The 16,462-nt window shown below is 38.5% G+C and overlaps 1 protein-coding gene across 23 annotated transcripts in view; it reads right to left on the bottom strand.

Moving 5' to 3' along the window:
- Positions 1-11,878: 11,878 nt before the first annotated feature.
- adgrb2 (adhesion G protein-coupled receptor B2) overlaps positions 11,879-16,462 on the bottom strand; it is a 172,435-nt gene continuing 167,851 nt past the window's right edge. For 11 of the 23 annotated variants that reach the window (XM_088405481.1, XM_088405489.1, XM_088405480.1 and 8 more), the window contains 2 exons: positions 16,302-16,355; positions 11,879-12,423 (listed from right to left, as the gene is read on the bottom strand). In XM_088405481.1, coding sequence (XP_088261607.1) covers positions 12,247-12,423; positions 16,302-16,355 — 231 coding nt within the window. In that variant the 3' untranslated portion in view covers positions 11,879-12,246. The remainder of the gene's footprint in view (positions 12,424-16,301; positions 16,356-16,462) is intronic. The other 12 variants (XM_088405499.1, XM_088405491.1, XM_088405486.1 and 9 more) reach the window with 5 other exon arrangements.

Below are 16,462 nucleotides of genomic sequence, written 5' to 3' on the forward strand. Positions count from 1 at the left end.
CTGTACACTATATCTATATATACAGTGGACCCCCGTGTTACAGCATCCCTGCCTTACGTTATTTTCATGTCGCGACGTGGAATACTGAGTTTTTTCATCCCCTCTTTACTGTATTTTCACGGCTTTGCGACAAAAACAACTGTCATGACCCTAGGTGGTTGGCTGTAGATAGATAGATAGATAGATAGATAGATAGATAGATAGATAGATAGATAGATAGATAGATAGATAGATAGATAGATAGATAGATAGATAGATAGATAGTCCAGTCACATAACAGAGAAAGTGCAGTTATAGAACTGAGTAATGTTCAGTCTGACATTTTGAGTTAGGTTCTTACATCCTTGTGGATGACACACTGTATCAGTGGTAAGACATTTATATTAAAGGCGGGACATGTCTTCACAAGTGGACACGGCAGACTTGTCACAGTCTGTGTATTTTTCAATTTGAATCTTGTATTTATTTTTCCATTTACAAGTATTCAATTTGTGAGGTGCGTTGTTGCGCTTTGGGGAAAATGACAAAGAGCCCTCAATGCCTCGGATTGGGTGCAAGATGTCAGAAATTTCACTCTTTTCCCGTAGCAGACACACACACACACACACACACACACACACACACCAAGATCTTACACCCTCCGGATAACATTAAATGTCATGAAACAGCGCATGCTGCCAGTCACTCTCAAATCGAAATGTACCGTATGGAACAGAAATCCTCGACTTGCAAAAAAAAACCGTTCCACCAAAGGACACACATTGAGAGCCAAGCGGTGCCCCCACTGACAAAAGTCATTACCGAGCAGAGCTGCGGGCCTTGAGTCCTTCCCTCAATTGTACATCACCCACAGCGCCATCCTTCTGTCCTGTTTACTCCCTCGCTTGAAGGCAATGTGGAATTATTGCAGAAGAATTGTGGACCGAAAAAAAAAAAAATCACGAGCATATTTGGTGAACTGACCCTCCAGTGCGGTGATAAAGCAGAGAAAGAAAATACGTCCCGCAGATCCGTTGCAATTCGGACTTTCTGTCTTGTTTGATCTTTACCGCGGCCTCGCGCTTCGCTTTATGCCGCCGGGTCGCCGAGGGAAGACTTTCGGGTTTCAATTAGATGAAACTAGAAGCTGTCTTGCCCTCAATATGGTGTTGCGGGATGATGTGTGGTTTACGTCTCCTCCAGCCGTCTATTTTTTGATGAAGGACACCGGCACGTAACCCAGTGTCTTCTGTTGGTAGCCTTTACGGTTTAATCCCAATCAAAAGGAGCAAAAAATCCATCTTGCTTTTCCAGTCAAGTTGATATTTGTTTTTAGTTTACACCTTGAGCCATATTTTCATATTTACATCAATAATAATATCCAAGTCCAAAACGGATTAAACTGGCAGGACTTTTCACTATTCCTGCGCACGTATTTCACCGATTTTCAATGTTCATAAGTCAAAAGGCATGCGCGTGTCTCAGCGGGGCTTCAATGAATTCACTGATCATTTGTTTGTTCGGGCGAGAAAATCAAGAGGCAGCTTATGGATGTTGGATAGGTTGAAAGATTGATCATGAATAAACAATACTGATCTTTCAAGCTTGAAATAACGTAGACTGTCGATAAAGCTTTGGGAAAAACTGAAAGGATTCCTTGCGTTCCTTGCTTGTTGTCCACACAGGACTGAGGCAGCCATCTTGCTTGTAAATCTTGACCCAAGCAAGAATTGCACACCTTTAAATGCAGTAACCGTACCTGGCCACTGGGGGCAGACTAATTTTAACATTTATTGATCACATTCATTTTACCAAATGCCGTAACTTTGCGCAGTTATACGTGATAAACATAAATACACAACTCTAAATGCAGTAACCATACCTGGCCACTGGGGGCAGACTCATTTCAACATTTATTTATCGCATTCATATTATCCAATGGCTTAATTGCGCACGGTAATAAATGATAAACATAAAAACACAACTCACTTGAGAGATAGTGGCGCCAACACCGTACTTCCTCCTTCTGCATGGTTGCGCAACACTTGGCCCCAGGGCTTACTTCATTGTAACCGACTAGGCAGCACTCCACATGACATTCCCATTTGCAAGATGTGCCCTTCCCCTAGACGCAAAAAAAAAAAAAAAAACTCGGGGAACAAATGAGTCAGACATCTTTCTTCATATATATATATATATAAAAAGAACAATATAAATGTGATTCATGAGTGATAGAAAACAAAACAGTGGCCCTCAAGTTTGAGTTTCTGACTCTCTGGGTGTCTTCAGATGTGTAGTAAGGTTTTAGAGCCTCATAACATTCAAGCGTTTATAGCTTTGTGACCTTAGGGACAGCTTCTGCATTAATAGGACATAGGGGACAGGTGAGCTATATATACTGCAACATATTCCGTTCTCGGCTTGTAACAACATTATCCACTCAACTACCCAGGGCATCGTTTTGGAGAGTAGATATAATTGAGGAAAGAACGATTAAATGAGTCAAAGACTTTTTTTTTTTCAATATGAGTTGTGCAAAGCTGTTGAAAGTTCTCCTAATTAACTTGCCACACTGATTAAGATTAAGCTGCATTTTTATTTTTATGCAAACAATGAACTGTGAATAAATTGCGTTGCAAAACATTGGATTATTTTTTTTTCACAATTTTTTTCATGAATCATCAAAAATACATTGGTAATGGAAATAACGCTGCAGGACCAAATTTTAGCACGGATTGGAGGATTTCTATAGCAGCTACACACATTCTGACACTCTATCACCTGACTGAAACCAACCAATCAGGAGCGAGCAAAAAAAAAAAAAAAAAATTAAATTAAAAAAATTACTTTTAGTGCTTCAATACCTAAATAGTTGAGTACTTTCGTACTGAACAACCAAAAAATATGTATTACTTACTACAAGAGATTTTGAGACCCTTCTTTAGCAAAATACATATATATACAGTATATATATACAGTATATATATATATATATATATATATATATATATATATATATATATATATATATATATATATATATATATATATATATAAAAAAATCACATATGTCACATTTTCAAGTGTTTTGCAAAAGAAGGTTCTTAAAAATTCCTGGTATTAAAAAAAAAAAGTATTAATGTAATCGATTACTTAAAGTACTCAAGTAATTAATTACTTTTGAATTAAGTACAAAAACAATATATTAATTAAGCTACAAAAGGAATAATTTTCTTCAGAAACTTCTTAAGTACCGATTTAATTTAGCACAAGCCATTTGTACATTATCCAATCATTTGAAATTGTTTTTTACAATATAAGTACCAGTGATTGAATTGAAAAAAAATGTGCTTGGGATTGAATGAGTTCAAAATAGATTAATTAAACTTTTGAGATTATTATACGAGTGAACCTGAAATTTCTAAGAAAATAAATGACTTACCTCGGCTTTTCCTCAGCAAAAACCTGATTGTCAGGTTCATTTGTAAGAAATTGTACACAAAAAAGGAGACAAGGCAATCTTCCCAACTCATGCATGAGGGGAGCGAAGAGGAACCGGCCAAGGACAATTCTACTGCGCTCTGCCAATCTCTCCGACTCCCCTTACTTTTATTTGTTACAGAGATCCCTAACTACATGAAGGTCCCGGCCCTCAAGGGGCAGGAAAAAACGCAAGTCTATGGCCGGGACCTTGTGTACTTGTCCTTCTATGTGTGAGCATGTGGGTGAGAAACTAATGCATGTATGAAAAAATACGTAGCCAAACATTCTGATAATGCATAGCAAAAACATCGATAAGAGTCACAGGTGTGGGAACGCTCCGACTGGCGGGCTTGAGCGGCCTTCCTTCTGCTTGAAAGAAAACAATGACGAGACAGTTCTTTTCCCACAAACAGTGCACTCATTCTCCCAGCGTAGCATCAACATCATCATCATCATCATCATCATATCATTCAGTATGTGTTTATTCATTCACGCAGCAAAGCATTTCTTCATTGCGAGCATTATTATCATTCAGTATGTGTTTATTCATTCACGCAGCAAAGCATTTCTTCATTGCGAGCATTAATATTTTGTAGCAAATGTATAATCACTATATCTATAATTATTCTAACAATAATTATTCTAACACTGATAAAATCAGCAATATATATACAGTATATATATATATTTTTTTTTTTACTTTTTTTATATATATATATACATACATATACATATATATATATATATATATATATATATATACATATATATACATATACATATATATATATATATATATATATATATATATATATACATATACATACATATATATACATACATATATATATATATATATATATATATATATATATATATATATATATATATATATATACACATATATATATATTAGATATAAATATATATATTATATATAAATATATGTGTGTACACACACACACACACACACACAACACAAAAAACGTATCCATTATCTTAATTCAATAGTGTGACTATTTTTTAGATTGTTCTGCACAGTGTAGGCAATTAAATCCATAAAGTATATGGAAACATGCCCCCTGGTTCAAATGAATGGCTAATAATCATCAAATGAACCCAAATCCCGCCTACTTTCGCAGATAGCTAAACTCCCGGCACCGCATGACAATGGCACACTCGGGAGGGTAGAATAATTTTTGTACTGATTTCCATTTTTTGCCCCTTGAATGCATATTCATGAAATGTGTCCTCTGCATTTAACCTAGCGCACTAGGGAACGGCGATTTATAGCACATGGCTGTGCAAGTGTGTGCGTGTGGCGGTAATAATAACAAACGATAACATAAAAGAACAAAACATGTTCCCGCAAACGGGCAGGGTTGAAGTTGACCTTTGGGAAATGAAAATCTCGCCTTTTAAATAATGGTTGGTATACGTTTTGTTTATGAAGTTACCTACTGAGTTTGGAGCACGGGAATAAATGAACGCGCGGCGTTCGTCTCACGCGTTAATTTGTTGGGGGGGGTGGGGGAACGCGTTGCGCTGTATTGCGATCGGAACCTATTTTCCCAGTTGATGCGTTTCATGAGTAAGGATGCTTGAAAGGGAAGCAGAAAAAGGAGATGAAGCAATCTATTCCTGTCTTGCCATAGGCCGCCTTGACTTGGCACACGGAGGTTCTTTGAGTGGGATGAAATAATATTTCCATTCCCTCAGGAGTGAAACGGGGTCCCTGAACACATCCTCCTTATATCCGCGGCCACACTTCAAGGCTTTGGGCGTCATCAAGTGGGAAGAGAAAGATGACATGGTGATGAGGTGAGACTGAACTTCACCGTATGGCTCCTATATGATGCCTAGTGATATTAGCTGTAAATGTGTTAGCATTGTTTCAGATAGGAAAAAAAAAAAACATATCAATTATGGAAGACAATTTTGAATAATAGTCATAAAGAAACGTTTGAGAACTTGAAAATCTCAGAGTGTTAGACCTGGAAATAGTGAAAAGAGTGTTAGCCATTAGCTATATGAGGCCTAAAGTTTTATGTAATTGCTATGTTAGACTAAAAATCTCGAAGATTGTAAGCCTGTATATTCGGCAACAAAAATCTCCAAAATAGTATTAGCCATTTACTATATTAAACCTAAAAATCTCCAAAAATGTTGGCCATTATCGACATCAGAGACCCAAAAATCTTGAAGGGTCAGCCATTAGCTATATTAGCCCAAAAGATCTCAAAATGTTAGCCATCATCTATATTGAACTAAAAATCTCAAAGAGTGTAACCCATTAGCTACCCATATTGTAGATAATTTAAGAATCTCGATGATTGTAAGCCGTTAGCTACCTGTAATTTATAGAATTTAAGAATCTCGAAAAGAGCGTTAGCCATTAGCTGTATTAGAAGAAAATCTCGAATAGTGCAAGCCCTTAGCTACCCGTATTTTAGATGATTTAAGAATCTCGAAAAGAGCGTTAGCCATTAGCTGTATTAGAATAAAAATCTCAAAGAGTGTAAGTCATTAGCTACCCGTATTTTAGATTTAAGAATCTCGAAGATTGTAAGCCATTAGCTACCTGTAATTTAGAGAATTTAAGTATTCCAAAAAAGCGTTAGCCATTAGCTGTATTAGAATAAAAATCTCAAAAAGTGCAAGCCATTAGCTACCCCTATTTTAGATTAAGAATCTCGACGATTCTAAGCCATTAGCTACTTGTAATTTAGAGACTATAAGAATCTCGAAAAGAGCGTTAGAGCTGTATTGGAATACAAATCTCGAAGAGTGCAAGCCATTAGCTACCTTTACGTTAACTAACTTAAAAATCTCAAACATTGTTGGTCATTAGCTTATATTAAACCTAAAAATCTCCAAAGTGTTAGCCACTAGCTATATCAGAGACATAAAAATCTTGAAATGTTCGTCAAAAGCTACATTAAACATAAAAATCTGAAAAGAACACAAAATCTTTAAGCAATGGCCAGGAACGAGGCCACAATTTGGATTGTTAGCATTTTTTAAAAATGTGCTTGGCTCTTACATCACAAGCATACAGTACGTGGGTGGTATCACCTTCTTGACACTTTTAGTTTCTCCAACGTGCTTCTCTGTTACAAAATACCCTGAAGATTTAAAACCACCTGTGCATCCTGGTCCTGTTGTCTCCATTCTCTTTTTTTTTGGTCTGGTAAGACATTAGAAGGCTAAATATCTGTAAAAGATCGAGCAAGTCCTGGGCATTTCTGGGTCGCTTGGCATCCGAGGGAGCCTGTAGTGGATTACATTAGACTAAGCCTACCAGTAAATTATGCCAGTATTTCGAGAGGCCCCTTGGCACTTTGGAGAGGCAATTCATCCTGACAAAAAGTAGGTTGCTATGATATGTGAAGAGCGCTTTGTTGAGAGAGCTTGCCGGAGCCAAAAGAAGCATCAATGGGGCCTTTACCTCATTTTGGACCGTCAGTGTCAAATACCGCACGGGTGATATTCTGTTTATATGATGCAGACTATGACATTTAGCGGATGACTTTGGCCGGCGTTCGTACGAGGGAGAGTTTATGCGTTTGGCGTGGACAGACATCTAACGCTATTGTGGGGATGGATCCTCCGCGGACCGGTGTGGAGCTTCAATCGGAAGCAAATAACATTGGATTTGAGACAAAAATTGGCAGGCAAAAACTTGGGAATCTAGAGCAGAATGAATTAGAATAAATGAAATGTTTGGATGACTATTGTGTTATAAACTCAAGGGATGTCCTATTATGTATTCTGCTCCATTCCAAGCGGCCTTTTTCAGCGGCGAGGCGTAGTCGGCTGTCCTTCAGACCGTTCTGCCTGTCACATGCTCGAACAAGACTTGGCTCTATCCCGGTGTCAAAGTGAGACATGTCAAATCCTCACAGGTTGTCTCACGCGTCCCCAAATGACCTCACAAAGTCACGTCACTCAATTTCCTGATGTTGTTTTGAATGTCTCTCAGTTACCTCTCCATCATGATGTCCGAAAAGTTGTAAACAAGACTCAGTAATCTAGAAATAACATGTAAATGACATCTAATAACGGCTGGTATTAATCAATCAATTACCGTATTTTTCAGACCAGAAGACAAAACTTTTTTCTCATGATTTGAGCCCTGCGGATCAATTATTTTTTTTGCGGCTGCAGCTTACATACTTGTGCGTCTTATAGTCTGGAAAATATGTTTTTTTTTTAGTAATTCATTAGTTTTACCTCAATCTACCTGAAATAATCAATTTCTTCAGTGCTTTCACACCTAATGTAAAAGTAACTGTTACTTTTAGTGCTTCAATACCTAAATAGTTGAGTACTTTCGTACTTAACAACCAAAAGTAATGTATTACTTACTACAAGAGATTTTTAGTAAAATTTAAGAGATTCAAGTAAAATACATTACTTGGAAAAAACAAACAAACATTGAAAATCTACTGATTGCATTGAAATTGAATGCCTGCACCGATATATATATATATATATATATATATATATATTTATATATATATATATATATATATTAGAGTCAGAACCACAAATAGACAAATAAAATCCATCATATGACTGAAGTTCTAGAGAAGACTTAATTTGCGAACGGAGCAGCGTTCAACTTTCAGGAGTGGAGTCTGTAATTGTAGTCCTGTCTTTGTTTGCAACACAAAGACATGACGGAGCGTCTTAATTATAGTATACGCATCGTTCCTCTTCTCGTCTGTCCACTCTTCACTTTGACTGCCTGTTATTTGTCAACGCATTTTCTCCTTCAGCTACCAGTGACAAATCACTACCAAAATGATCACCCACAATCCTCTGCGGGGAAAAAAAAAAACAACAACCAAGAGGCACTGTAATCACTGTGACTGTTACTGTGAGATGTGAAGAGCCCCTGCTTGCTTTTTCTCTGTCACTATGTATTTGGTCCTTGGGGCTAGCTAGCATTTGTGTTTTTGTTTCCTCCTCTGACCTCTGTTGCCCCCCTTGAGAAAGTTCCAGTTGGTGGCCTCACTCCAGGGTGACTGATGGCAGCACCGCAGGCCGACTCATCCGCACTTAATTACTCACAAGCCTCTCACAGAGCGAAAGGCGGAGTGATGCTTCAGTTCGAATTCCATCGCTCATTGACAGCAATGGCGACGCGTCCCTTCGTTACATAATGAAGCCAATTTGAATGGATTCCATTTTTTTGCAGTGATATTACTATTAGACCGCTTTCGTTTGAAAACAGACCAGCAGCTCCACTGATTAGTTCCAGTTAAGCTTCATTGCTTCTGGGTAACAGGCTTTGTCGTGCCTAACACAGAATTGTGAGTACACTGCAAATCATTCATAGATGACCTTGAGGCAAAGTACACTAATGTGAAAAAGAAGGGAAAAAAATGCTCAGTTCACTTGAAAAGTTATATTGAAGTCATAGTGCAAACAGCTTCTAGGAAAAAAAAAAATACGGATGGCCGAAATGAGAACGCTGCTGAAAATGCAAATTTGCTTGTCTGTGAACCATTGTTATTATTTTTAACCCTTGTGGCATTATGTTACAAATGATAGAAATTCCTTTGATTTTTTTTTTTTTATGATATCATCAAAGTATCAATGGGGAAATAAAACACTAGGGAGCTGAAATTTCCAGCAGATGAGTAAAACATGTAAAATTTAAAAATGCAACGATTGACATTTCTATGTGATTGTAGCTGGACGTGCGAGATTTTGTGTACGAAAATAATTATTGTTCAAGTTTTGGACTGTATAAAACCATAATTACAGTTTTTAAGATGCATTTTTTTGCAGTTTTTTCAACATTCCATAGAGCAGCGGTCAAACTGTGTCAGCAAACAGAAAATTCTTTGACTTGTGTTTCACCTCAAGACAGTAGGTGGCGTTAGAGACCAGTTAGATCATCACTTCACAGACTAAAAGGAGAAAGCAGACCATTTTTCAAATTTTTGTGGGTGTTAATAAATTTAACTTACATACGTGTGGAAACTGACACCACTGAACAATTTGAGTGGTTGAAAGAAAAGTAATATTCATAAATAACTAATTATTACACCTTCAAAAATTTTAAGCGTGATGGGATTTTACGGATGGATTCATGAGCAAAAATGGGCTAGAAACTCCGAAGCAGATATTAAAAGGACATCTAAAAAAGAAACCTCACAATTATGTCTATTATCCGTTCATATTTTAACATGCTTTCTCACTGAACATAACATATTGAAGTTGCCATGGGAACAAGTAGCAAGTTGGTCTTTTATCTAGAAGTAAATTTGATTTATTTTTTTTTCCACGTGAAGGTCGAAACCCACTTGGATGTTCTTTTCTGTAGGACTGTATGCAGCAGAAAGAAATCTGTTCAGACAACAAACTTGAGCCGCGGACCTCAGAGAAGGTCAGAAGAATGTCACCTTAAGCAGTGTCGACTCGGGGCCGATCCTCCGAGAGGAAACGAGTGGAAGAGTTGCCTATCGGCTGCTTGGATTAAAAGGTTAAAGGAGCCGCACTCGTGTCTCAACCATCTGCGATGCGCCGCACTCCGACCACATTAGGGATTCTTTAAACAGATGGTTATGGGGCTGCATTGGAAAATGTCAGGACAAATCTCTAGCTATGTAATTACTGTTTTGAGTCTTGATCTGAATTCACTGAAAACAGTGAACTGTTAAAACCTCCTTTTTTGCCCTTTGGGTATGCACCTAAGCATCCCTCGTCATTACCAGCACACGCTCAGATGAACTGAAACCCTTTTTTAAAATAGAATGAAGTAAGGATGCAGTTCAATCAGTGTTTATAAAGTCCAGTTAGAGTCACAAAGAATTGTCAATTCAGAGTCACAGAGCAGAGATAAAGGTTCGAGTCAAGACAGAGTCAAAAAGTGCCGAGACCAGGTGGAGTATAAGTCACAAAGCTTCGAGTCCAGCTCAGATAATAGGCAACAAGGTTTGAGTCAGAGTAAAGTCCGAGTCACAGGCATATAGGTCAAGTTAGAATTATAATGGTCATAATCGAATTCCAATCACAAAGGTCTGAGTCCAGGTCAAATCTGTGCCAAAAAGATACGAATCTGAATCTTAAAGGTCCTAGTCAAGTCAGAGTTAGAAAGGTACGAGTCCACGTCAAGTCAGAGGTAAAGGTCTGAGTCAAGACCGAGTCACAAATGTACGAGACCAGGTGAAGTATGAGTCACAAAGCTTCGAGTGCAGGTCAGATATGAGGCAAAAAGGTTTGAGTCCAAGTAAAGTCCAAGTCACAAACATACAGGTCAAGTCAGAATTACAACGGTCAGAATCAAGTCCCAATCGCAAAGGTCTGAGTCCAGGTCAAATCTGTGCCAAAAAGATACAAGCCAAAATCACAAAGGTCCGAGTCAAGTCAGAGTTACAAAGGTTCGAGTCCACGTCAAGTCAGAGGTAAAGGTACTTTGTACTTTCCTCGGATGGACCTTTTTTTAACTCTTGTATGCAGCAAATGGTTAGCATTAAACCTGATTCGTCTTCTTGGTCAAAGGTTAAGGTCTGAGTCAAGACCGAGTCACAAATGTACGAGACCAGATGAAGTATGAGTCACAAAGATTCGAGTCCAGGTCAGATATGAGGCAGAAAGGTTTGAGTCCAAGTGAAGTCAGAGTCACAAAGGTCCGATTCAAGTCAGTCACAAAGGTTCCAGTCCACGTCAAGTCAGAGGTAAAGGTACTTTGTACTTTCCTCGGATGGACCTTTTTTTTAACTCTTGTATGCAGCAAATCGTTAGCATCAAACCTGATTTGTCTTCTCCATTTAGCTGGAATGAATTCAAAATTCATAAGAGGGTTTTCAAAATATCTTTCTTGTTCAGGAAAATTGTCAGGTGGGACACATTAGCTCAGTGGGGGCTGGGGGTGTCCCACACGGGCTAATTCTCACAAGAATTTAAAGAAAAATCATGAAAAGCATCGGCAAATTCTGCTAATTCTTCTCAAGGAGACCAAACAAGACATTTGTTTCAATCAGTTTCTTTTTTTTTTTTTTTCATCAAAATTTTCAAACAATGTGGGAGGACATTTATTTAATCAAGCCATAGAAAATACAAAAAGAAAAAAAAAAACATAGAATGCAATGTTAACACAGAGGATGTGTGCGGGGTGTCAAGATGGGACTTTTGAACTTGAACCTGAAGAAAAGGATGGCACATAATTGTGGCAGCTTATTTTGTGCCCCCCCCCCCCCCACGCCCCCCACCCACCCGCCCACCAAGCCGTCCAAACGAAAGAGCCACAAGAGAAACATTAGAAAATAAAAGTGGAAACTCGAATATTTGTCATTCATCAGCGGGGCGAAGGGAATTAAATGAAAGCAGAGTGGATAGGGATATGTCCAGGGAAGGGGGGGGGCATTTTCCCCCTCCCCTTGCTATAAAAAGAGCCAAACGGTGCACAAAGTCCTCATTTACTTTTCTCCCCACTGAAAATCAAACATTTGTTTTTTTTGTACTCCGCAATAAACATTTTTTCTCAAATACATTTTCGTAGTTTCTTAGTTCACTTAAAAACGGCCTTCAGTCACAGACGCGTCAAAGTTCTGTTCTGTCTTTTTAATAGTCTCTGTGAAAATATAGATTAGAACAGTCTTTTTCTTCATCTGTCCACTGCAGCGGTAAACAAAGTGAGCCCGGAATCCAACGGAGCACGTTTCAGAAGAAGTGTGTTTGTGTGTGTATTTTCCAGTGTGCGTTGAAGTAAATCACTTCTGAAGTTCGCCGTCTTTGTGTGTGTGTGTTTGTGTGTACATGGGCGTGTGATCACACTTCAGTCTGGAAGTCACCCTCGGATGATTCCGGTGTATTTGCGGAGGATGAGTCCCAGTTCTTATTGTGAAGCTCCATGCGGTCTTTCTGCTCCCCCGGCATGATGGTCAACTCAGGGGTCATGGTCTTAAAACTGTCCCACGAGCTTCTGTCCTCGGGGGTTGACTTGTCCTGAGAGAGACAGAGAGAAACTAACAAATAGAGCCGAGGTAGCGTCACAAATGAAAAAAAAAAATGGCAGATGGATCAGTCTAATCCCCGGGGAGGCAATCTTGTCTTACTGAATACACTTCTTGTTTTCGTTGCGTTTTAGAGCTCTTTCATCCTATAAAGCGTTGACAGTGTTCAAAAGTTGTCTCACAAGAAGGGAACAGGAGCATTTAGTGGATCAGAGACTTTTTTGTTCAAACCATCTGCTTAGTCACATTTACTTGGAAGAGAAAACGAAGCGGGCAGCTGTCCAGCCGCCTTTGAGACTCAAATATTCCAAAGTCCCACTTGCGTGAGCCACAAATAGATGTTCTAATTTAAATACTACTATGGCCAGCTTTTGGAAATGCAAATTAAGCTTTCAAGTCAAATAATTCAAGAAAATAATCTTGCGATATTATGGTAATGACCGTAGATGATTAAAGAGGTGACCGATATAAACTTTGAGTACAATATAGAGCGGATTCACTCCGTACGAAATTAATCCGTTCCGGGGTTGGGATCGTAAGTCGAAATTGTCGTATGGCGGGCAATAGAAACCTATGCTAATTAGCTAATGTGAAACCCCAGGTAAAAACATCAAAACTGTAAATACGTATTTAAAATTGGTAACAAAATAGTTTAGTAAATGCTATTCGTATAAATATACATGTATACAATTGAATTACATCCTAAATAAATAATATATAAAGAAAAAATGGAATTTTAATTACCTTTGAGTGATTTTGACTCGAGCTACTTACGGCCATAATTCTAGCTTAGCCTAGCTTAGCCTTCTTCGTATTTCTTGATTATCTTCGGCTTGGTTTCTATACTAATCATCTTCTTACGTCTGCTTTCAACATCACTTGCAATCTTGGGACGCATGGCTAACCAACTTAAGTTTGAATTAAGCACGAAAATGCACAATAAATACAATGTTGTAAGCACGAGATCAAGTCTTTAGCATGTCGGGATCTTAGTGATGCGGAACAATAGTAGACCAGCATCTGAGGGACGCGTTGCAGCGCAGGTGGTTTGGCGTGAACAGAAAATAAGAGCAATTATCTAAAAACACCTGAAGAGGGAGGCAAAACAACATAAACACAGCCAACTCCACAGGTCATGAAAATTCTTGATGCCGTAAAGCGGGAACCCTAACCTTAAACGTTTACGAACCGTAAACCAACCGGATGCACATTTCCAATCTTTCCAACATCAACCTATTTTTGTGTCTTTACCAACTGAACAGCAAACCTCCTACTCCTACCAATCGTTTCACATGGACTAATCGTGACACGAAAGCCTTCGGGCTTCACGCCTGTGATCACCGCATGCGGTCCTCAGAAGTGCCCCCCACACATGTAAAATGCATGTCGCGGGATTATCTATAGGCAAAATTAAAGGTAAAATTATACACCAGATAAGGACCATTATTCAAATGTAACATGTGCTTGTGGAGATAATGATTCGCAGATCCATGCTGTGATGACTTGTGGAACAGTTGCTAAGATACGAAAACCAGGAGATGCCGATACGGGGTAAACACTTTTACCAGCAACCAAGTTTTGTATTTGTGAGTACATTTGAGCGTATGGTATGTATAAGCAAAATCAGATGTATATTCTTTGTACATTTTTAGCATTTAGCCTCTCAATTAGATTTGAACGTTTTTGCAAAGGCGTTCAAATAGTTTTGCAAACACGTCCAGATGTTGAGTATACGTATGTGTTCGAAAGTACTTGCGTATACGTTTGGACGTATTTGAGTAAATATTTGTATGTAGACTTGTAAATATGCTTGAACATATGTGCGTACTCATAAACCTTCTAACATACTTGCAAATGTTTGAACGTACAATTTTAAAGATTTGGGCCCACATCATGACATAATAAAAAAATGTCAGTAAACATTATTTAGTATTTTAATGGTTTATTTCTCATGTCCACATTTGAAATAATTAGCAAAGGCTTTTGAATGTATTTGCAAATATGTTCAAATTTAGCACATGCATTTGAATGTACTTGTAAAAATGCCGCAACATACATGCTTATTTATTCAAAGGTATTTGGATATATGTAGTTTCACATATATATGAATGTACTTGCAAATTTTATTCAAAAGTGATTGAATATATAATGAAATCTACTTGCGTATAATGTATGTTCGAAATTACTTGCATTAACATTCAAACAATTGAATATACGTTGACGTGTGTTTGCATACAAGGATAAATGTACTTAGCTATAATCTATGTACATGCATGCATTTATATACAAATGTATATGCATACTACATTTGAATCTACTTGTTTGCTAAATGCTAAAAGTGGTATTTGTCCCATAATGCCATTTTATGGCATTATGCCTACATTATAAAAAAGTTTTTTCATTTATGCAAGGATTTTTTTTTTACAGATATTTTTTATGGTTTAAATATAATGTTCGGTCATCTTTTTTTGGTCAATACTCAATGGGTGGTGCTATATTTTTAGCATTTAGCCTAAACTACTACTTGAAAGTATACTTCAACCAAAATTGGACGTATAAAACGATGTGGTGTAGTACCTAACCCTAACCCAAGCCTTTTATTTTGTTTAGTATATAAATTGAATTCTTTCTGCAAAATCTTTGTTGGATTATAACAAGTACTCACCTAGACCTCATCCATTATCCACGAGTAAGTCGAAATAATTCCGCCTTATTATTAGACCTGCAAAACTACCTTTTACCGCTCCTGTATTTCACACACTTAACGCCAGTCTATCCGGTCACCTGAGACCCCGAAAATAAGTTAGTCCTCATCCTTTATCCACGAGTAAGACGAAATAATTCCGCCTTATTATTAGACCTGCAAAACATCCTTTTACCGCTTGTGTAAGTCGAAATAACTCCGCCTTATTATTAGACCTGCAAAACTACCTTTTACCGCTCGTGTAATTCACACACTTAACGCCAGTCTATCCGGTCACCTGAGACCACGAAAATAAGTTAGTCCTCATCCTTTATCCACGAGTAAGACGAAATAATTCCGCCTTATTATTAGACCAGCAAAACTACCTTTTACCGCTCGTGTAATTCACACACTTAACGCCAGTCTATCCGGTCACCTGAGACCCCGAAAATAAGTTAGTCCTCATCCTTTATCCACAAGTAAGTCGAAATAATTCCGCCTTATTATTAGACCAGCAAAACTACCTTTTACCGCTCGTGTAAGTCGAAATAATTCCGCCTTATTATTAGACCTGCAAAACTACCTTTTACCGCTCGGGTATTTCACACACTTAACTCCAGTCTTTCCGGTCACCTGAGACCGCGAAAATAAGTTAGTCCTCATCCATTATCCACAAGTAAGTCGAAATAATTCCGCCTTATTATTAGACCAGCAAAACTACCTTTTACCGCTCGTGTAATTCACACACTTAACGCCAGTCTATCCGGTCACCTGAGACCGCGAAAATACAATACCGAAATGTGCAGTCACACAAAATCCCCCACCCAGGCGGTACGATGATCATCTCCAGAGCTCTAGAGGGCGATATCTGCCTTATTATCATTCTTAGCGCGTCAAATTCTGACAGTTGGCAAAATGAATACAAAAGGCATAATCTGGGAGCCAATTTGCATGCTAACTGCTGGCGAAGGAGCATTTTGTAACGCAGGAGTGTGCGTAATGCAGCCGTTAAGCCCCGACACGATCCCCGGGAGAGCGGGCTAACGCGATTGTGTTGCTTCTGCATGTCTATCCATTGCCTGTCGCCATCTATGCGGGCCCCTGTTCCTCCGTGCCCAAAAGCGCCGGCTCATCCCGGTCCTCCCCCTCACCCCATCTACAACTCTGCCAGAAACCCCTCTACTTACACTGGATGAGTTCTTTTCACCTCCAGCAGACGAAATGCTCCATCGCTTTTCCCTCTGCGGCCGTGGAAAGGGAGGACGCATGCAAGGAGTGGCGACCAGAGAGAGAAAGAGAAAAAAAAAAAGGAGGGGGAAATCAAAATTACGCAATTTTGCTATTAAAC

This window comes from Hippichthys cyanospilos, chromosome 21, assembly GCF_059441005.1.
Source record: "Hippichthys cyanospilos isolate Australia breed blue-spotted pipefish chromosome 21, RoL_Hcya_1.0, whole genome shotgun sequence".
Classification (NCBI taxonomy): Eukaryota; Metazoa; Chordata; class Actinopteri; order Syngnathiformes; family Syngnathidae; genus Hippichthys; species Hippichthys cyanospilos.